General features: G+C 35.5%; 1 protein-coding gene across 5 annotated transcripts in view; it reads left to right on the forward strand.

Moving 5' to 3' along the window:
* Positions 1–2,193, forward strand: part of LOC136846698 (potassium voltage-gated channel protein Shaw-like) — a 152,467-nt gene extending 150,274 nt beyond the window's left edge. For 3 of the 5 annotated variants that reach the window (XM_067117776.1, XM_067117797.1, XM_067117807.1), the window contains 2 exons: positions 378–837; positions 1,235–2,193. In XM_067117776.1, coding sequence (XP_066973877.1) covers positions 378–837; positions 1,235–1,374 — 600 coding nt within the window. In that variant the 3' untranslated portion in view covers positions 1,375–2,193. The remainder of the gene's footprint in view (positions 1–377; positions 838–1,234) is intronic. The other 2 variants (XM_067117787.1, XM_067117815.1) reach the window with 1 other exon arrangement.
* Positions 2,194–24,508: the final 22,315 nt, after the last annotated feature.

Genomic DNA, 24,508 nt, shown 5'->3' on the forward strand with positions numbered 1-24,508 from the left:
GCAATCGTATTAAAGTCTCTATATAATTGTTATTATTCATTTTAAAGAGACGAGTTCTTCGTTGGCAGAGTCGGTAGAGTTGTCGGCTAGCACTCGCTAGGCCCGAGTTCGAGTCTCCGGCCGGCTAATGAAGAATTAGAGGAATTTATTTCTGGTGACAAAAATTCATTTCTCGCTATAATGTGGTTAGGATTCCACAATAAGTTGTAGGTCCCGTTGCTAAATAACCAATTGGTTCTTAGCCACGTAAAATAAGTCTAATCCTTCGGGCCAGCCCTAGGAGAGCTGTTAATCAGCTCCTGAGTGGTCTGGTTAAACTAAGGTACACTTACTTTCAAAGAGACTAACTTAATTTTCCTCCTTTCTCTGTTGATAAGCAGCCGAGATCTGCCACCTTCAGCTCCGGGAGCTACGTCTTCGGCAGGAGAAAGTCCTCCGGCTGCACACTGACGGGGAGGGGCGTGGTGTCCTTGAGCGAGTCCCTGGCCTCCCCGGGGGCGTACATCGCCTCGACTCTGGGCATATTGTCCTTATCGAGCTCTGATCCGTCCGTAGCCAATACTTCAAAGAATAACGGGAAACCCGACACCAGGTCGTCGCAGGACCTGCCTTACGCCACCCACCTGGTGCCGGAGAACGTCGTCAGCGGCCCCAGTTTAATGGGAGACGCGTCCGAGACACTCCTCGCCAACAACAACATGAAGAACTACAACAACAACAGCCGGAAGTACTCGCTGTCCCACGGCGGCGGGGACAACAAAGACGAGATCAACCGGAACAGGCACAACAACCCGTCGGAGGAGGGGACGATTTCGTCGACTGTCCCTCCGATTCGAAGTAAGGATTTTGTTTCCGTCTGCTAGAATTAGTACAATATGTGAATGTTAAGCGCATTGTTTCTGATCAGCCTGGCTTCTAACCAATTAATATTGTCACTGGGATGGTTACTTTTAGTGCAGTAAAGTATTTCCTTGGTATAAATGCTTATCAAAATGATCTGCTAATTTGGGCTGAATCTCACTTTTCGTTTCCCAAAAATGGGCAGATGTCAAGCACAATTTAAATAATCCTGTCTTCTATATCAATTAATATTATCTTTATGACAATTATTATCAACGAATTAAGCACTGCCTTTGGTATAAATGCCAACCAGAATGCTCTGCTAAATTGAGCTGACTTTCAACATTATCACAGACACAACAAACACTGACATATTCTAATTTCTTTGCCGCAGTAGAGACGGTGGACTCAGAAGACGGGTCGCCTATGTCGCCTTTGGGCGACAGCGACAACTGCAACATACCTCAGCTGACCATCATGGTCCCAGAAACGGCGCCCCAGAATTCGGCGTTGCCGGAAGTAGACCATCCCTGACTATAAGCAAACTGGAGGTTGTCCTGGAGAACACTTTGAATGCAGTGAGGAAAACGTCCTTATTGTTTAGTTAGAAGTCGTGTTCTGCCAGGAGCCTTCAGCTCAAAAGGATAGTTTCTCGTAGAGGGTTGTTTTGCTTTTCCATTCTCAACGGCTGATGATGATGATCTTTGCATAGTACCTTCTATACCCCCCGAACAAGTGACCTGATCTATGGGGACAATGCGAAACTCGTTTCATATTTGGGGCATTTATGGGTCAAAATAAAAAGCAACTGTTGAAAAATAGATTCAACACGCATTGTTTTTTCAAGACTCTTGTCCCTCACCGGCTGCAACAGATCACGACTGTTGCTGTCTATGTAGAAGATTCATTTCATATTGAAAAACTGGCTCTGAAACCTTTCGACAGAGTCTCATCTTTAAACAATGCAGCCGATGCATTGTCAGGTGTCTCTGCTGTTGCTGCTGCCTATCAAACTAAGGTCAGAAAGGTCAGAAATCAGTGGATAACAACCGTAGCTAATGATGAAAAAAGTATATGTTTTGTATAAAAAGAAAGGTCACTTCACCGTAGATAGATTCTTTTTCTAACTTACCCAAAAATATATATAAATATATATATTTCATAGCGCAGATTAGACGAATGAATAAATTGTTAGATTTTGATAGAAACTTCAGGAACATTTCAGTGACTTAACATGGCCAAGAAAAATAGAACATGTTTGACTAGTCCACATGCCTTACCTAATCAGAATAAGACTCAAATGCTTGGACTTTTTCAAGGTTACGAGTGGAGTGCTTGTGAGTTATATATATATATATATATATATATAATATATATTATATATATATAATGTATATATATATATATATATATATTATATATATATATATATATATATATATATATATATTATATATATATAATGTATATATATAGATATATAAGTATAATGTGTGTACAGTTACGTATGAGAGTGCATATGCAGCAACATTTATATGCATCTAAAGCGTTAGACATATACTTTTTCTTAAATATTCAGTCATAGTATAAAAGAGTCCAGTAGCCCGTGATAAAAAATATTATTTTCTGAACATCATTATACTCAATAAATATATATACATACATATATATATACACACACATATATAAATATGTGTGTGAGATATTTACATATATTATAATATATATATATATATATATATATATATATATATATATATATATATATATATATACATATATATACATTTACATATATGTATGTATGTAATTGCTCATGGATATCAAATAAAGAGCTGAATATATGCATTTAAAGATATACATAATTTTTTTACATTACGCTTAGTCATATAAATGTAAGCGTATAGATGGATTTAATAATATATATATATATATATATATATATATATATATATATATATATGTATATATATATATATATATATATATATATATATATATATATATATGTGTGTGTGTGTGTGTGTGTGTGTGTGTGTGTGTGTGTGTGTGCGTATGTATGTTCACGTAAATAAAAGTCCAAAAGAAAAAAAAAGTAAAATAACAGGCATAAGAGACCTCAAGCACAGTCCAGATTGATTTATGCTCTTCAGCCAGAGTCTGTGCCTTGTAAAGATGTAGAATAATAGTTTGGAAATTAGTACCCCTTTCTTAACCTGATAAAGTTACACTGTTTGCAACTTTATTCCTAAATAAACGCTCGTCTCTAAATAACTAATTAGTCTTTATAAGGCAGAATCATGTATATCATTATATATATATATATATATATATATATATATATATATATATATATATATATATATATATATATATATTTATATATATATATATATATATATATATTTATATATATTTATATATATATATATATTTATATATATATATATATATATATATATATATATATATATATATATATATATATATATATATATATATATATATATACATGATTGTTTCAGTGAGTGTGTTTGTGTGCACGCCCACATATGAGTGCACGTATATGTAAGTTTTGTGCGTGCGTCAGTTGTGTTCTGTTATATATATTTACGTATATATATATGTATATATATATAAATGTATATGTATATATATAGTATATATATATATATATATATATATATATATATATATATATATATATATATATTAAAAAAGTATAATAAGTCAATAAATTCCTTATTTTAAAAGGAATAATTTTGACTAGCCAAGTGAGAAGAATGCATTTTTATATGAATCAATCTATGTATGAAAGGATATCGACAGCTATGTATCCTCGTTGGCTTATTCTGTGTCCGTACTAAAAGTGAAGAAATGTATTTTAAAAACAGCGTACTCGTGTAAAAATAAAAAAAAAAGTATTTACTGACTTCATATCGCTTAACGACACCGATATTCCTCAGAGCTGTTTGCAACTTGTCGAAGACATTCTGTGCGGAGTCATGTACTTTAGTATAGCGCTAGCGCTCAATACTTTTGTTTGTACTATAGAGTGTTCTTTCACGAGCTGTCGGTAAATTTCCCCATCCGATATCATCGTAACCAAGTCCAAGGGAAAGAAAAGGTCTGCTCACTTCCCCCCAAAATCTCCCAGGTAGGCGGAGCTTTGTCTACCTCCTTATTGCGTCAGCAGATGAATTGCCGTAATGAGCAGGTACCTCTAAGATACGTCATCGCCTACGTAGTCACCCCAGGTGGGAGTGGACTCCACCCAGTTGGGGAGAACTTGCCTCTCTTGGCCTTGATTGTAACCAATGGTTGGTGCCGACCGGCACGAGCAGCCAATCACGTCTAAGCTTTGACGATGTCAGCAGAGGAGATTTACCGCCAGCTCTGGAAAAACAGACTACTATTGTTTCGATGACTTTGCTGAATTTTTACATTCAATGACAATGATTAAGCGACTTAGATTTACCCTTTATGCTCAGCTGACAACTACTAAGTGCTTGCCCCCCCCCTCTTTTTCGTCCTCTGCTTTAAACGAGTAATTCATGGCTTCGTATCACAACGCTTAATGTTATTTCCGCTTGATAAATAAAGACAAACTTGGTGGTATCGCCCAATTTTATGGGTAACTTCTATGAAAAGTGGATACTACAGAATGCAGAGTATCCCGAGAGGTTCATAAAGGATTTAGTGTTTTATTATATGCGAGGCCTATTTACAGGTCTTCCTGCAAGATTTGATAACTGAGAGCACGTAGGCGAACGTTTTCGAGGTAGGAAACTGAAAGTCTTATAAGCAATACCAATGATGATAAGATTTAATGACGGAGTATTTCCTGATTATTTGCTGCTAGTTGAAGCTTACAGTGAAATCTTCTAAGAGAGAATGAAAGATGTGTATGAAAGACATTCAGCAATTACAAGCGTGCCTGTAGTTTAACTTCATGGGGAATTAAGTGACGTAATTCCGATTCTTATCACTTCGTTTCATTGCGGTTGTCTTCTGTATAAAACAATCCTTCTTCCAATTAGATCGAATACTACTGTCCATTTCAGGGACCGCGAGTCATCGTTTTTCTCAAATATCTTTCAAGCTAATTGTTTGATCGAAATAGCTATTTTGACACAGTGTACAAGACACCTCCCGCTAATTTTTGGTAACATAGTGCATCGTCAAATGGTGTTAGTTAAGGCGCTTACTCTTGACTTTTAAAGGCAAGGTCGCATGAGTCAGCAGGATTAATCTACGCAATCGAACGATGGGGAGTCCGGGAAAGTGGGTTCAGGGAGGGATGAGGAGGGGAAGGGTGAAGGAGGGACGGGATGGAGATAAAAGACGTTCGAATGCATAGTTTGGCGATGCTTGGCAACACCATATAAGTCAAGAGTAAACGCCTTAAATAAACCATTTGACAATGTACTATGTTATCAAAAATTAGTGGGAAGTGTCTTGTACACTGTGTCAGAGTACCATTTCGATCAAATACTTAGTCTGAAAGATATTTGAGAAAAACGATGACTCGCGATCCCTGAATTGGATAGTCTTTACGTGTCTGTAATATCACGAACTCTTTCATTCAACAAAGTCGGTCTCTGAACTTCGTCTGAATATCACACACGAAACCCTGGACAAAATTAAATCTAAGTGAGACCAGGATGTCAGGAAAATCTCAGTTTTAAGTTTTCTTCCCTAAATATTACCATAAGCATCTCTAAGCATCTAGTCTGTATGTTTTCAGTTGAAGTTATTCAGCTAATTTTGATACTGAAGGGTAATTATTAGTAATGAAGAGCTTTTAATGATCAGCATTGTCTAACCGCAGTCTGAGTAAGATGGCAGCATATTGTTATTATATTAGCGTCCTGTTATTTATCATAGGTTTTCATGTAATCACAAAAGTTCAGTTAATAACACTTTAAAAAAGTCCACACTCACACACACACACACACACACACATATATATATATATATATATATATATATATATATATATATATATCTATATATATAAATATATAATATATATTTATATATATATTATATATAATATATATTTATATATATTATATATATATATATATATATATATATATATATATATATATACATACGAATCAATTATAACTCCTTTGAATGTAAGTTATTCCCAAAGAATGGTAAATTGGTATTAAGTGATATTAGTGGCTTAATGTTTGATATAAATTACACATACACACACACACACACACACACACACACACACACATATATATATATATATATATATATATATATATATATATATATATATATATATATATATATATATATATTATATATATATATAGCATTCAAACACACAATCTGTTGTAACATTTCATAAAAATTCATTTTTGCAGACAACGGTTGAGTGAGCGTGAAGGGAATATAAATATAATTTAAGTGAAGCAAACATATTTCCAGTGGATTAATTCCCTAAAACAAAGAACGATTTTTAAAATTTTCTGCCATAACTCTTTGCCTAGTCCATTGATATTGAAAATAAATAGATAAATACCATTTTATTATTATATCCTTGCCAGTCTTTGTTCAAAGTTATTTTGAAAGTAATATTTTCGTTAAGTTTCATTTTTATCGTCACTGTTTTGATAATATTAGTCCACTGGCCAATGATAACCTTTTTCTTCTCAAATGAGAAGTCTCTGTTTTTTCACAAAATAAAATGAAATGTAGATAATGTTTTGCCTTCATCAGGAAAACCAACTAAGCGTTAATTGAACGATAATTAACTGAAACAGTCCAAAGTAAATAATTCTACAGGCTTTTGAAATAAAGTTAATTATGTTAACCGTTGCTTACCACTGTTGATTTTGAAGTCTGTATTTCCTCTCTCACCACCACAAAAAAAAAAAATTGTTGATTCAACATTTGACTTTTTGTAAAAATGTTTTTCATAATTTCACATGTAACGGTTTTTGTATATCTTTTTAATCTGTTCAAATACTATATTTTAAGGTTTTGTTTTATTTTAGCTTTTTATGAATACGAAATTCACGCCGCCTAAGTTTCACTAAAAAATATTAGAGGTCCACTTTAATCTCATGACTTTTAAATATTCTAAGGTAATTGATTTCTGAAATATAGTTCTCGCGAATAAGATGTATTTGGGGAAAAAATATTTTCTTGCATTCGATCCCTCAGCAAATTAAAAACCTGAAAAATAAAACTTAGCATTCCCTTCGTATTCTCATCACAAAACTTCAAATGTGATTCTTTGGAAAATGTAATATACCTTTTACCAAGCGCATTTTTGTTAACCGAAATTATCTTTTAATAACCTCAACCTCGTGAAACTAAGAGTTACAAATTCTACCAAATAGGGTTTAGTTTCCTAAGGCAACCGAATAAATTTGCTGCTTTCAAATGTACTCACGCTGTATGGTGCCATCTAATTATATTTATCTCTACACTACGTCTATAGGTTCCACAACGCAGTTTCATAGAATTCAATCAAATTGTGTGCTCATTGTAAATAAATTTATATTGATATACTGTGTTTTCTGTATCAAAATAAAAATATGAATGACATGGTGATTTGTTTCTCATCCCAAACCCCTTCGTGGAGAAAGATTCCAGAATCAAACTTACACTCAGCGAATTTATGATATATGTTTTGAGAAGTGCTCAATATAACTATGTTGATAATATATATATAGATATTGTTTTTCAATAGTCCTAATGGGAAACAAAAATAGTCGAAAACGCCATGAAAAAATTAGTCACCACGAGAAACTATAGAAAAAATAGTATCGCCGAATTTGTGGGTGTATCATCGACTAATAAATATATGCTACCCAGCCTATGGTTCCAAAGAGGAACTAATATAAGAGAGGAAAAAATCCATATCGATTATCAGATAAATTAATAATCCCTGAATAAATCTGACGTAAGCCCATGAGCTTTAGAATTTACTGTCAAGTATTCGAGAATGAAATCAACAAGATTTTGTTATTCTCTTTCCCATTTGACATCTTAGTCCTAGAATGAACATAACTATATCAACACAGCCAAAATTAAAGAACAAATAAATGGTTAGACTTAAATACTACCAGTCAGTCTGGGAAAACAAGAAGAAGAATTGCTTGTCAAAATGGTGAAATTGATAATACAAAATAATGTGTTTTTCCACAGCTATTCAATTCACAAGTCATCAAAATACACGAAATCATGCATGCATTCGGTGAAAGGAAACAATATGCAGCAATCATATCTGTACTCAACAAACTAAAAGTTAAAAGCCATGCTGTAGTTTGGAAATTCTGGTAAAATGGAGTCAGTAACGATTGTGTTCGATGCACATGACGTGTAGAGTTTAATGGAATTCGTTAATGATAGTGAAAGAGGACCGTTCGGGATTGAGAGAGAGAGAGAGAGAGAGAGAGAGAGAGAGAGAGAGAGAGAGAGAGAGAGAGAGAGAATCTCTCTGATTGACATTTTAAGCAAAATCAAGATTTTCGGGCAAAGAGGCTTATTTTCTCCCTTTATTTCCTATCTTCGTAAATTATCAGTTTTATGTTTCTAGAGAGAGAGAGAGAGAGAGAGAGAGAGAGAGACAAAAGCTCTGAAACATAGATGAGATGAAAATAAAGTACGTAAGATTCTATGTTACCCAGAGACAGACAGACACACAAAAGAGAGAGAGAGAGAGAGAGAGAGAGAGAGAGAGAGAGAGAGAGAGAGAGAGAGAAAAGTTCAGAAACATAAATGAGATGAAATAAAGTACGTAAGAATCTGTTATCCAGAGACAGTCAGGCACACAAGAAGACAGAGAGAGAGAGAGAGAGAGAGAGAGAGAGAGAGAGAGAGAGAGAGAGAGAGAGAGAGAGAGAGAGAGAGACAAAAGCTCAGAAACATAGATGAGATGAAAATAAAGTACGTAAGATTCTATGTTACCCAGAGACAGACAGACAGACACAGAAGAGAGAGAGAGAGAGAGAGAGAGAGAGAGAGAGAGAGAGAGAGAGAGAGTTCAGAAACATAAATGAGATGAAATAAAGTACGTAAGAATCTGTTATCCAGAGACAGTCAGGCACAGAGAGAGAGAGAGAGAGAGAGAGAGAGAGAGAGAGAGAGAGAGAGAGAGAGAGAGAGAGAGAGGAAACATTCTTCCTACCACGGTACATAAATTTGAAATAAAATAGTCAATTATTGTTTTTCTTTATCCGAGTGTTTAATATCCTTTGCACCTGGCTGAAACCTGTCAGGAAAATTAATTCCTTTGTAGCAAAAGCAGTTATATTGTTTTTGCTTCATAAAATATTGCACGCTCATTTGAATATTATTCTGAGTGCTGGAGGCAGAAATGCAATTAAAATTGAGATGTCGCTTAAAATGAGTCTTAGGAGACATCTGAGATGCAATTTTTATTTCAGACTCTTTAATTCCTGTTCATCTTTTCCTCCAGAGGATGAATGAGCAGGAATGATGAATTGTCTTGTCTGACAACTGCCTTCCTTTCCTTTTGAACCTTAGTTTCCAGGGAAGGAGAAAAAACTACCCACACCCACAGTTACCTACACACACACACACACACACACACATACACGCAGAGTCAAAGGAAACAGGTAAATGGTTTCGGGGCATTTCTTGTAGTCATTTTAAACACACAATGGAACGAGGTAATAAAAAAAAAAAACTTCAAAAAGAAAGATTCCTTGTGTCCCTTAATCACCAACTCATTCTCTCTCTCTCTCTCTCTCTCTCTCTCTCTCTTTATCAACCTTTTCTCTTCATAGATGATATCACTCCTAAAATTGAAAAGAGGACAATTTTCTCTCCATTCATAGTATTTTATGGAATGCAAATGATAAATACGATGAAGTTATCATTAAATAAATGAAACGCTGTCACCGATAAGTCGCATTTTTGTAAAAGAAAATATTGATATGACTAAGTATTTCCCAATAATATGCAAGTTTTGGCATTTACCAAATCATTAAATAAGTAATGATGTAAGTCCTACCATTAAACAAGCAAAAAATGCGCCGAAGTTTCTTCGGCGCAATCGAGTTTTCTGTACAGTGTATAATGCTGTATTACACTCTCAGCCACGACCCCTGAAACTCTCAGCCGCGGTCTATGAAACTTTCAGCCACGGCCCGGTGGTGGTCTGTGTTGTTGGCCCCAATAGCGGTGCCAGACGCACGATCATTGCTAACTTTAACCTTAAATAAAATAAAAACTACTGAGGCTATAGGGTTGCAATTTGGTATGTTTGATGATTGGAGGGTGGATGATCAACATACCAATATGCAGCCCTCTAGCCTCGGTAGCTTTTAAGATCTGAGGGCGGACAGAAGTGAGGATAGAAAAAGTGCGGACGGACGGACGGACAAATGGCCATCTCAATAGTTTTCTTTACAGAAAACTAAAAATGTAATTTTCTCTCCATCCATTTTTTTTCTGCCTGGGAATTTTAATTGATAAATTTGAGGAAGTTCCCAAATAGATAAGTATTTCCTAAAAGTCTGCAAGCTTCGGTGATTACTATATATAATTAAATAAAAAATAAAAAGCTGCGTTTCAGCGCATACCTGAGTGTAGGAATAGTGTCTTGTTGCAACTAATGTTTTTTCTGTGGCCGCACTTTGCTTTATATTTATTCTTTTTACGAACTCAGAGGCAAAAGGGATACTGTTTTTACGAAACACGAGCCATAAGTGATATTGTTTTTACGAACCACGAGTCTTAAGTGATATTGTTTTTACGAACCACGAGTCTTAAGTGATATTGTTTTTACGAAACACGAGCCATAAGTGATATTGTTTTTACGAACCACAAGCCAAAAGTGATATTGTTTTTACGAACCACGAGTCTTAAGTGATATTGTGTTTACGAACCACGAGCCAGGAGTTATATTGTTTTTATGAACCACGAGTCAGGATTGATATGGTTTATTCGAACCACGAGCAAGAAGTGATATTATTTTACGAACCACGGGCCATAAGTTATAATGGTTTTCACGAACCACGAGCCAGAAGTGATCACAAGGACCCTTCCGTTGGTTCGTATGCCAGAAAATTTGTAAAAAAAATAAAAATAAATTTTTTTCGACATCAGTACAGTTCCCCATTTGCTGGCACATACTCATATTAAAAAAAGGTTCCCAAAAACTTGATAAACCAGCGTGGAACCAGGATGTAAACAAGGTTAATGAGTTGATGAGTCAAGGACACTCATATCACACCATGCACTATTTTTCCTACAGATTAAATGGCAAGTTAACCAAAATAATTATTGTCAACAGCGCATTGCTAACTAAATCCTAAAATGAAACGAATAATATGTAGGGCTTTAGTACCGAAGAAAAATGAATATTAAAGTTCAAATTACACAGGTTTCATTATACTCAAGAGTGAAATAAAGGACGTACAAACTCACTTAAGTGGTCTCAGGAGTGTGTAAAAATGTTAAGTACTGATGAATCGAACCTGTGAGTCCACAACAACATTATCAGAGGATAATTACAGCAATTAACCTACAATATCATTAGTAATTATATCAATATCATTAGTAACTATATCAATATCATTAGTAATTATAACTAGAAAATACATAACAACGATGGCTATAAACATCAACTAACATGACTCCACGGAACTTCACAGTTTCCAGATACATCTTATTACCAGTTCTATCTCGGTCTTATCATCTCCGAAGTCTACCAAGAAACGTATTGTCCAGAAACTTATCATGTCGGAGACCTTGCTCCGTAACTATCGTCAAAACTCTTCTCAAACTTAATTTTTCTTGTTAATCAAACTAGGGAACTTCTTCCACCATAAACAACTTTCCCCATTAGTTGAATACCCCCCTACACCCGAGCTCAGCCAATTATTATCCTGCGCCTATAGCGGTCCCCCTAGCTCTGGGACACATATGGCCCATATCTGTTTTATGGGTCTTTCCTGGTGTGAAATTTCATAAGCGTTGGATGAGCATAATCTTGAGAATGTTTAATTGCGCAGTGATACTTTCATTTTACTGTAGCTCTGATTTCTTTCATCACTTATTCCTATACGCATATTCAGTGTATGTTACATTCAAAAGAATATCTGCTGTGTAAGTGGGTCATCTGAGTACTACCAAAATCCTTATTGATTGAAAAGGGTAGAGACACTTCCCAAGATATAACGTTCTTCCATCAGATATAACAAATGTTTATGGTATTTTTGTACTACTTTTCTCTTGCTACTTTTTTTTTAAATTAGGGTAACCTTTAAGGATACGCTGATATCAAAAAATGTTGTTGATATCAAATTATGTTGCATCGTTGTCTAGAACTGTTGAATAAAATTTGTAAGTTAAGTGCCCCCAAGAGACATCAATGCTTCACCTTATATGACTGACTTCTAAAGGTAGTATTCAGTTTTTTCTACAGGAATGTATGTATGCATGTATGTATGAATATACATATATGTGTGTATATATATACACATACATATACACACACCGACGCATATATATATACACATATATATATATATATATATATATATATATATATATATATATATATATATATATATATATATATACACATATATATACACACACTCTAACATTACTATTGTCACTGCACATAGCATCTCTTATGAAAGTGAAAGTACACTCCTCCTCAAAAAAAAAAAAAAAAAAAGCAATTAAGTCACACTGACAGATACAAGGTTCCAACACGAAGAACCTAATGGTAAACATGGTACGCGCATTACCAGCTTTTCAGAGGCAAAACTGAGATTCAGCATCCTCCCTCCATTGAAGCGGGGAAAGGTAAGGCAACCTTAAAATGAAAGGAAAAAAAAACCGGGGATTACAATCGGATTACTCTCGGCCAGAGCGGAGGAAGACCTTCTGCCCTTAATGCTCCTTTCATTGGGCTGCAGGAGTCGCCTTTATCCACCTGGAATTGAGTTTCCTGAAGGGGGAAGGACTCCTGACGAAGAGGTAATGGAGGATATCTAATTGTCTTCATAGATGTTTGTCGAATTATTTATGGGGAAGATATATCTTTAAATGATGATTTCGGTGTCCTTATTCCTCGAATTCCTAGGAATATGGAGAGAGAGAGAGAGAGAGAGAGAGAGAGAGAGAGAGAGAGAGAGAGAGAGAGAGAGAGAGAGAAGAAATGATGAATAAATTTAGGAATGTAATCCAGACCTTTAATGGTCGCTCGATTTAATCTCTCTCTCTCTCTCTCTCTCTCTCTCTCTCTCTCTCTCTCTCTCTCTCTCTATATATATATATATATATATATATATATATATATATATATATATATATATATATTATATTCCAGGTTCATCCGTTCATCTACAATCCCCATCCTCAGATGTAATTCAGTTCATCCGTTCAATGGTCATCCTCAGATGTAATCCAGAACCTTAATGGTCTCAAGTTAATCTCTCTCTCTCTCTCTCTCTCTCTCTATATATCTATATATATATCTATATATATATATATATATATATATATATATATATATATATATATATATATATATATATATATATGTGTTGGATTCCAGGTTCATCTGTTCATTTACAATCGCCATCCTCAGCGGTATCTGTACGCCATCTGTCAATTATACGGGCTTTATTGTAACCTTACTTTATATTTCTCATCATTCTGCTAGTAAAGGACCGTGTGTCGAAAGACCTAGCAACCACTCCATTGTTTCACTTTTCCTTCGTGGCAGTTGTCTTTATTTCTACATTCATCACTTTCCACATCTTCGGGATTCAGTTAGACATATGTATATGTGTATATATGTATGTGTGTATATACATATGTACACATACATACATAAATATACATATTCATAAACACATATATGCGTATGTGTGTGAACATATGGGGATGAATTAGGACATGTGAGCTATTGTCAAGAAACTGTTTGGCGTTAAATTAAACAAAAAGGCTTTGCTTCCTCAACGATGCCAAAAATGGTTGATCGACTTCCCCAAAGTGCATTATTTTAACCCTCCAAAATTGCAGTTAGTCAAAGGGCTTTATAAAGATACGTGTTATGGTCCACGGTCAGATGAGAGATAGCAATTCACTCAGCAAACATCATTTTAGGATACATACTCCAACATACATGGAAAAATACCTCCAAAAGTCAAATAGAGGTGTCGTATTGTTTATGAAAAACAAACTTATTCCATCTTATCTAACACTTTTTTTTTTTAGACGTAAGTCCCTGAGAGCCACCCTTTCAGGTTATTTTGGGCAAAACATAAACTCATGGGAAGCAATTCGGGAAGGTATGACCCTGTTCCCTGGAAGTTTGGGTCCTTGTTTCCCGGGATTATTTTGGGAAGTCTGGTATATGGAAAGAAGTTTTTTTACTTTACCGCTCCCTTTTACGGCGCATCCATTGCATATATTACATCTACGGGAAAACTGCATATTGCTGCGTCATGATAATACCTGATATGCGTCTAGGTAGTACGCATTAAGACACTTATAAATGTGGACAGTTTTGTGGCAATAATATAATTGGATAAAGGCACTGATGAGTATGTTGACGATTTGAAGTAGTTATAAGTCTATGTCAACGACATAGCTGGGACATAAAGCCCTCTTAAAGTCCTGAACTTTAAAAAGGTACCCTAAACAATATCGCTACATGCATTGCTCGGTTTCTGTTATTCAGTAATGGGGAATATCCTTTTAATTTCCTATGGGATACCCGCCCTGCAGTATCTCTGAGTTTTCCCTGTCTCCAGAAGTAGTATTGCTGTGTTGATGGACGTATACATATACACACACACACATATATATATATATATGTGTGTGTGCATGTGTATATATTGTTATATATATATATATATATATATATATATATATATATATATATATATATATATATATATATATATATATATATATATATATATATATATATATATATATATATATATATATATATATATAATCATCAGATGGGATAGGGGTTGCTTAGGTATAACAGATTTTTTTGTGAATGGTGTCTTATATTATAGTTTTTATATGTACATGAATACATAAAAAAATATAAATACCATGTTAACTCATAATTTAACCGACTCCCAACTGAATAACTCTACTGTATTATTAGTCTCAAAATTAAAATTTAAAAGGAAAAAAGAAAAAAAAGTAGTCGATTTTTTAAGATATGAAAACCGGGAAAGGTAGTTTTAAACGATAGGTCCGAAAAAAGAGTGCTCCGATGAGACCCTAGAATGTATCAAAGGCTAATTATGCCTACAAATCCTTTAATTAGATGAACGCCGCAGCCGATCGGCAAGGGAAGAACGTAATCTGGATGCTCTTCAGATTTATATCTTTATGGTAAGGGGGATGGAGATGGTGGAGTTAGCATACGTTGTGTAAGGGAAAATGAAATGGATAAGAAAAGTAGAGACACGACCAGACCACGATGAATATACTCGCGTGGGTGAGAAGGTTGAACGCGCATGCGTCGAGTTGTTTTGAATGCAAGATGGCAAAAGAGAGGGAAAGGTGGATTTTGGATTACACACACATATATATATACAATATATACACATATATATATATATACAATATATATATATATATATATATATAAATATTTATATGTATGTGTGTATATATATATATATATATATATATATATATATATATATATATATATATATATATATATATATATATATATATATAGAAAGAGAGAGAGAGAGAGAGAGAGAGAGAGAGAGAGAGAGAGAGAGAGATATATATATATATATAATATATATATATAAATATACATACACATATATAGATATACATATATATACATATACATATATATATATATGTGTGTGTGTTGTACCACCTCTGCCTCTCCCCCATCACTCACCCACTCCTAACGTTTATCTGCCAGATTCTTTTTTTTATTTTTAACCAACACTCTTTCTCCTCTTCATCCCCCTTTCACTTGCATTCTTGCTTTTGCAATCGCTCCACCCTTCGTCCTTGGACTTTGTTTTCCCCTATCCTTTTGTGTCCGACCTTTCACGGTTAATAGGTCAAGTCCTTGATATCGTTCCTGTCGTTAAGCATTCTGCATTTTTTCGTGGCGTCAACCCTCCGTCTGCTACAGCACTTTAGGAGACAGCAACACTGCATATCTCCTTTAGACGGTATCTTTAACAACTCATCTTGGAAAGACACTTTTGGTGTCCTGTGAATCTACAGTGGAATTATCCATTTGACTTGTTTTGAAGGTTACGTCAGACAGTCAATAAGAAAAACTGTAATATCCACAGTTTCATTCATTCAGATTATACTGACTGGTAAGTAATCATTTACTTAGAACAGTGGTTCTTATCCAGGGGGGCGTCAGCAATTTCCAAGGGGGGCGCGAGCCCTCGGGAAAAATTAAAAATTCTCTAAACACATTGTTATCCTGTTAGCAAGAGTCGCTAAGAAGTGTCAAGTATCTCACTAATTCATCTCTAAAAGAATAAAAACACCCCCTTCTCTTTTTTTTCATTTTCCTTTAAATCTGGGAGGGAATTTTACTTTAGATGCAAGGGGGGCGTGGAGTGAAGGATCAACTCTTAGAGAGGGCGTGGTAATAAAAAGGTTAAGAACCTCTGACTTAGACAAAATGTTCCACGGAATTCACCATTTTACGTTTTCATTATTTTCAAATACCTTTACTGCAGGAGACACAGGGCTGTCATGTCGATATCCCATCATAAAAATCAAGGTAAATGGGAGTATGTTTATAATATGCATCGGTTGCTATGCATAATAATCAGTGTCTTGCCTACTAAGTCTTATAATATTTGCTACGCTTTCTTGGGCTTACTTTCACAATCAGTAATATCACTTAAGCATTCAGCGGATTCCTTAATGGTTGTCTATTGTTTTCACGAATGATAATTTTAATTTTCCCACTTGTAACATCTCTACACTTTACTATTTCTTGCTAAATATGATCCACATTTGAAGTTTTCCAAGGTCGTAGTCACAAAGCAGGCATATGCAGCTTCACTTTGAAATACTATTCGACATGGCGATTACTTTAATTACGTAATCCAATTACCATTGGAGAATTAGCCTCGTAATTCTACACTTGAGAGCAATTAACATATATCACAAGAGAAAAAAGAACACAAAAATTACATAATCTCCTTGGCTTGGATTTAATTTATAGGTGCCTACAATTAATACCTCGGTATTAACGCTAACAAGGGAGGTCTCTCATATAATGTTAGAAATTTGAAGGTGATAAATGAATAGACGAAGCTACCATTCTTTATGTACTTTTTTTTTCATCTTTATACATAAATATATTAAAACAAGTAAAAAATGTTAAGACGTTTCTTTGGCGCAATCGAGTTTTCTGTACAGCGTATAATCAAGGCCACCGAAAATAGATCTATCTTTCGGTGGTCTCGGTATAATGCTGCATGAGACGCGGCCCATAAATCTTTAACCTTGGCCCGGTGGTGGCATATCCTATATCGTTGCCAGATCCACGATTATGGCTAACTTTAACCTTCAATGAAATAAAAACTACCGAGGCTAGAGGGCTGCGATTTGGTATGTTTGATAATTGGAGGGTGGATGATCTTCATACCAATTTGCAGCCCTCTAGCCTCAGTAGTTTTTAAGATCTGAGGGCGGACAGAAAAAGTGCGGACAGAAAAAGTGCAGAGAAAAAAAGTGCAGACAGAATAAAGTGCGGACGGACAGACAAAGTCGGCACAATAGTTTTCTTCTACAGAAAACTAAAAAAAACTATGACACAGTCATCTCTTTTCCAGAGCTTGTTGCTCCTAAAACTTCTTTTCTCGAAGTACAAATCAAAAGAGAGAATTAAAGATAAAGGTTTGTGATTTTCAGTGAATCAGCACTCGAAGGCAATTATTAAAATCACATTCGTTGTGTATAAAACCATTATTTGCATAGAGGAACAACTTTACATTGTCAGATATGGTGATCTACTAGCATAATGTTTTCTTCGTATGGCAGAAGATTTCCGCTGACTAACACTTTCATGCAATGCCGAGCAGAAATATTGCAAAATTTCTCTCTCTCTCTCTCATTTCAGAGAATGTGGCATCCCTGTGGTAATAATGTCCAATATCCAAAGTAGTATCTATCTCCTATTCATTTCACAATGTCTGGAGTAATGACTTATTTCTACTAATGTTGATATGTTTGCTTAAGTTACACAAATCCAAGTCACCTGAATTACAGTTTTGTTTGTGTGTGTGTGTGTGTGTGTGTGTGTGTGTCTGTATTTGTGTGTGCGCATGTGTGATATCCACGATCTTACTATTCAACACTTTCGTAATAAATTTATCTAACCATCGCCTTCTAGTGCTGATTTTATGAAATCGGAAACCTAATTATTGTACATTTTTTTACTGGTAGTTTAAGAAAAAATATTTCACGAGCACCTGTTTTTAGAAAAGCGATGACCGTGACATCATTTTGCAAATAGATTAAGTGAAGCTTAAAACAACAGGTGAATGAAAAGAATGGCATTTTCGATACCCAAGTCACAACAAATCCTTCAGGTCCGAAGTGACGATTAGAGGAGGAAGCCTTAACATCCAATTCTAACTCAAAAATGATGTGATAGGAAAACATGCAAAGCTTTGCGGTCACTGGAGATTTTGGACGAGTCAGTTCGCTACCATTATTTCACTGTCATTATTTACATGGAAAGAGACTCTATCTTATACTGTATAGTAAACACAAGGCATTGTAGTACTCATACTTTTTCTCTCATAAGCAAGAACGGTACATTAATCAAGTGTCAAACATTGTACAAGCATAACAAACAAATTGAACAAGAAACGAAGTTAAAAATAACACGTCAAAAGTGCGCCGAAGTTTCTTCGCGAAATCGAGTTTTCTGTACAGCGCATTATCAAAGCCACCGAAAAGAAATCTGTCTTTCGGTGGTCTCGGTATAATGCTGTATGAGCCGCTCCCCATGAAACTTTAACCACGGTCCGGTGGAGGCCTATCCTATATCGTTGCCAGAAGGGCGATTATGGCTAACTTTACCCTTAAATAAAATAAAAACTACTGAGGCTTGAGGGCTGCAATTTGGTACGTTTGATGATTGGAGAGTGGATGATCAACATAACAATTTACAGCCATCTAGCCTCAGTAGTTTTTAAGATCTGAGGGCGGACAGAAAAAAAGTGTGGACAGACGGACAAAGCCAGCACAATAGTTTTCTTTTACAGAAAACTAAAAGCGTCAGTCTTATACAAACGCTCTTTCCAGAGCACTTCTTACCGTTACAACAAACGCTGACTGTCAAAATAAACAATGCTGAACACACCCCCCCTTGTATCGACAACGTGACCAAACATTGACAGCTGCTGAAACAAAGCAAGGTCTCACTACGCAGCCGAAACTGAATATTTGCATACATGCTCAGACGCTGATGCTATTAACGTATTTGCTTACAAGTCCAAACCTCACTTTTCTGAGCAGTGACAGCGCTAGAGAAAATTCGTAAATACACTTACAACTTCATACAGTCTGATGATGTTAACAAGGTGATCACGATGATCTATAAATATAAGTAATCTAAAAAAGACAAAAGCACTAGAACCACTGCAGGGTTTCAAAACAATAACTCTCTCTCTTCTCTCTCTCTGTTGTCATTTGCAGTAATATTTCACCTGATATGGGCTTCCTCTGCTTTAATGTCAAGAATTTATATTGCTGGAGAGGAGATTTATATTTCTGCTCGACTGAACAACTTCTGTCGGCGTTCTGAGAATCGTACATCCTTTCTGCCGTCGTCCATGTAATGTCTCTTGATTCTAACCATAATGTCATCTAAGGAAATTCATAGTATTCTGCTAACGTTTCCCCTATATATATTAGTAGTAATGAGGTTTATAGGAATTGGAATATAGAGTTTAGGCCAAAGGCCAAGCACTGGGACCTATGAGGTGATTCAGCGCTGGAAAGGAAACTGAGAGTAGGTAGGTTTGAAAGGTGTAACATGAGGAAAACCTCGCAGTTGCACTATGAAACAATTGTTAGGAGAGAGTGGAGAGCAAGATTCAAGAAAGATACTATGGAATGGCGGTGCAGTAAGAGGAATGAAAAGGGCTGCAGCTAGGGGCCGAGGGGACTCTGCAAAGAACCTTTAGAAATACCTACAGTACACCCCGTGAAGTGCATTGACGGCACTACCCTCTACGGGGAATGTATTTTATATTTTGTGATATTTTCATTTTTTTCGTTTTAACGCGAATTTACAAAGCTGAGAGTTCAATAAAGGGTAAGCATTACGCAATATTCCGTTCTTAGAAATTGGAATAATTAACAAGAAGAGTTCTCATGAACTACGTAATTGCTTTACGCCAAACTTCATTAGGAAAGCCGCGGGGGCTTCATGTGTTGGAAATTTCCAATGTTATCTCTTCCAGATAGCCCATTTAACTCTAATCAACAATGTCATTCAAAACTGGAACAGTAACAGACTGTCAGTGTAACCTAGAATCACTTACCATCTTGAATGTAAAACATTGTATAATTTTCATCACGTCTTTCATTAAGCCGCTGTGCATACCTGTTCATGTTCTGCAATGATTTTCCGTCATAATTACGGAGGCAAGTCATTCCTTTTTAGTTATCTGAAAAAGAAAACTATTGTGCCGGCTTTGTCTGTTCGTCCGCACTTTATTCTGTCCGCACTTTTTCTGTCAGTACTTTTTCTGTCCGCCCTCAGGTCTTAAAAACTACTAAGGCTAGAGGACTGCAAATTGGTATGTTGATCATCCACCCTTCAATCATCAAACATACCAAATTGCAGCCCTCAAGCCTCCGTATTTTTTATTTTATTTAAGGTTAAAGTTAACCATAATCGTGCATCTGGCAACGATATATGACAGGCCACCACCGGGGTGTGGTTAAAGGTTCCGTGGGCCGCGGCTCATACAGCATTATACGGAGACGGCCGAAAGATAGATATATTTTCGGTGGCCTTGATTATACGCTGTACAGAAAACTCGATTGCGCCGAAGAAACTTCGGCCCATTTTTTACTTCTTATTTCATCGATTATATCAGTTTTATTTTCTGCTGGCGCAATGTCTCTTTCAGCAAATGGTTCTTGGGTCATCTTGTCATTAAAAACATGTTTCACAAAAAATACTAATACGGATTTTGTTGAATCCTATTCTATTTTTGGCTCTTTTATAGTCACATCTTCCCCTGGAGTATTAATTCTGGAAACCTTCACAATTGCAAAAACTATTTTTCATGGGTCACTAAGAGGTTTCTCGCTCATGTAATTCAGAACGATATTTGAGGCATATGTTACATTAACTTTATATCAAAAAAAATGAATTTGGAAAAAAAGTTTTGTAGATTTTGAAGGAATGTTTCCCTTTACGTTGAATTCAACAGCGAAGATACGCAGTCAACCTTGAAACAGTCGACAGATATCTTTAATCATATTTTCTCTGACTGCTTATGATTAAGATGTACCAGGATTGCATCACGAATTTTCAGTAGGCAGTCACGAACTCAAACAACAGGTCGAGCTTTTATGTGCTGTCTTTACATATTCGACTTCCTTAATGGTATAACAAGTAAAAAATGCGCCGAAGTTTATTCGACGCAATCCAGTTTTCTGTATGGCGTATAATCAAGGCCACCGAAGATAGATCTATCTTTCGGTGGTCTCGGTATAATGCTGTATGAGCCACCCCCCATGAAACTGGTGGCCTAGTCTATATCGTTGCCAGAAGCACGATTATGGCTAACTTTAACCTTGAATAAAATAAAAACCACTGAGGCTAGAGGGCTGCATTTTGGTATGTTTGATGATTGGAGGGTGGATGATCAACATACCAATTTGTAGCCCTCTAGCCTCTGTTGTTTTTAAGATCTGAGGGCGGACAGAAAAAAGTGCGGACGGACGGACAAAACCGGCACAATAATTTTACTTTTCAGAAAACTAAAAACGCCTTTTCTTCAACAAGAGGCCAGATAACCCCCTAATTACTTGCCTATCCTTTAAAAGCATCGACAAATATCTGGAACACTTTTCTTCAAGAATTTAACAACATTTTACCCTTAAAAACTACACTTCTCAAATCCTCATAATGAACGCACAGCTTCTCAGACAGTATTATAGTCTCTAGCAGGTTTGTTTAGATAAAACAGTCCCAGGTACTCTTTTCAAAGGCAAAATTGCGTTTTATTGTTGCGCTCAGCTAGTTAAAACCTTTGTCCTCATTTATTTCGGAATGGGGCACGAGTTACACAACAGTCCACCAGCGAGGGATCTAAAGTAAATTTAGGAAATCGCGCCCATGGAGTTCCATTTCCAGGTCCAGTACATAATGCCGTACCAGATTAGCATAAATTAACCCCCTACGTGATTCAATGTACAGGATAAAAGGAGGCAAATTCCGGCTACTGTTTGGTCTCTCCCTTTTAGAGGCATTCTGTGTCGTTAAATAATTACTCACTCTAATGTGTGTGTGTGTCTCTCTCTCTCTTTGCGGGGAAAAGAACTATGACGGTGAATAAAGTACAGAATCTGTTAATCCACTGGGTTAAAAGTTTTTTCTTTTGCAAATTAAGAAAAATGACAAGGAAAAAGATTCAATCACAGAGATAACTTGAAAAACTGAAAGACTGCAAATACTTGATTAAATGGGAAGTAAAAAGGTGACCGAAAAAAATAGCCACCTACGGAATGTAAAATATAAATCTGAATTGAATAAAATCAAATTGAAAAAAGGAAAGTGAGGAAGAAAGACAAGGTCTGTGCCAGTGTAGAAGGGACAGTAAGTTAAACTTGAAACAGGAATGTTGAAAATCTAAAAACTGAGAACCGCTGTAACACGAGTCAGTGACAAGAACGTGAAGAAGACAATGAATAAATAAAAAAAAAACACGTTGAAATGTAGATCGAGAGAAAGAGTAAATATGAATAACACAACTAGCGGACATGTAAAAAAATCGAAGATGGAGGTAAAGAAAAAATAGAACCACTGAAACACGACGAAGATAGTAGATAAATACAGAAAACCACCGTTGAAATGCAGAAAGATAGAAAGAGTAAATGTGAATAACCCAACTAGAAAACATGAAAAACTCGAAAATAGAGAACCACTGACACACGACGAAGTCAGCAAATAAATACAGAAGGCCTATTGTGAAATGTAGAAAGACAAAAAATGAGTAAATAAGAATAACACAACTAGAGAACATTTAAAAAAAATCGAAAATAGAGGGGAAAGAAAGAAGTAAAAATTAAGATAAACAGAAAGAGTGATTATGAATAAGCCAACTAGAGAATTTAAAAAAATCGAAAATAGAGGGGAAAGAAAGAAGTAAAAATTAAGATAAACAGAAAGAGTGATTATGAATAACCCAACTAGAGAATTTAAAAAAATCGAAAATAGAGATAAAGAAAGAACTAAAAATTAAGAAGGACAGCCTACATTCGTTCGCGCGCCGAGGAGACAGAAATGGAGGTCGAGACAGAGCTGGGAGAAACATTACTGGAGGACATTCCGCTGCATGACCTGAGGACCCTTCATCATGCTACAAAAACAAGAGAAGAAGCATCATGATGTCAGCCTGCGGAATTTCACCCGAGAGGCACCATGACATAACCTCCTCCTTGAATTATGTCATTAAAAATGCTTCGCGTTTATGTTGAAAAAGTTATTTTTCAGATGTTATGCAGTTTAAATATTCATCCTTTTTACTGCCTTGTTTTCTTTTTATTTTTGTTTTGTTTTATTTCTTTATTTTTTTCTTTGTTCGTCCTGGTGTTTGACTGATGTCACACGAAATGTTACCAATTCAAAACTCTCTCTCTCTTTCTCTATCTTTTTTTTAATCCTTCGTTATTAAATCATTCCTCTAACTCGTCGTTTCTTATTTCTAACAGCTTTTAGTATAAAATCACTAAGTCTGGGATTTGCAGTGGTCAAGACCATTACAGAAAACACCAAAGGAATTCTCAACTGTTTGCTGTTTACTTACGGCGTGAGTACGAAGACTGAACGGGGTAAACAAAACGAAAAGAAAGTTCTAAAACTTCCTGAAAGACTGAAAGTAACCTTGGTCGCTAAACTTTTATAAAAACTGTTGTTTTAGGCTTCACTTACAAATACCTTCCTTCCAGACGTGTATTATCGATAAAATTAGGGTTTCATGAAAGTTTCTGATCCCATTTGGTCTCGATAGAGCAGGTTTTCTCGACTTACTATCGACAAAAAACAACTTCCTTCAGTTGTTTTTCGTGGGCAGAAAATATTGCACGTTCATGCAAGGAAAAAGAGCTCAATTTCCCGATAGCCTAGGATGAAAATTTTGCTAATACAGTACATTTTAGCCTTGTCAGTGAGGGCTTAATAGAGTATTTGGAAAGGACCCACTTTTAGCTTATAATGACATCAGAAAATTTAATTTTGTTTTCATCTGTACCAAATTATTTTATCTCCGTGCTTTCCTAGGTTGCGATAGACGTAATGATTAATTACCGCAACGGAACATAGCATTAATAATGATAGTATTTTTTTTTCTTTTATTTATAGTTAAGCTTGAGTAAAGCAGAAAGAAATTCTCTTAGTTTATCTTTCAACCCCAGAAACAAA

Source organism: Macrobrachium rosenbergii, chromosome 2 (genome assembly GCF_040412425.1).
Source record: "Macrobrachium rosenbergii isolate ZJJX-2024 chromosome 2, ASM4041242v1, whole genome shotgun sequence".
NCBI lineage: Eukaryota > Metazoa > Arthropoda > Malacostraca > Decapoda > Palaemonidae > Macrobrachium > Macrobrachium rosenbergii.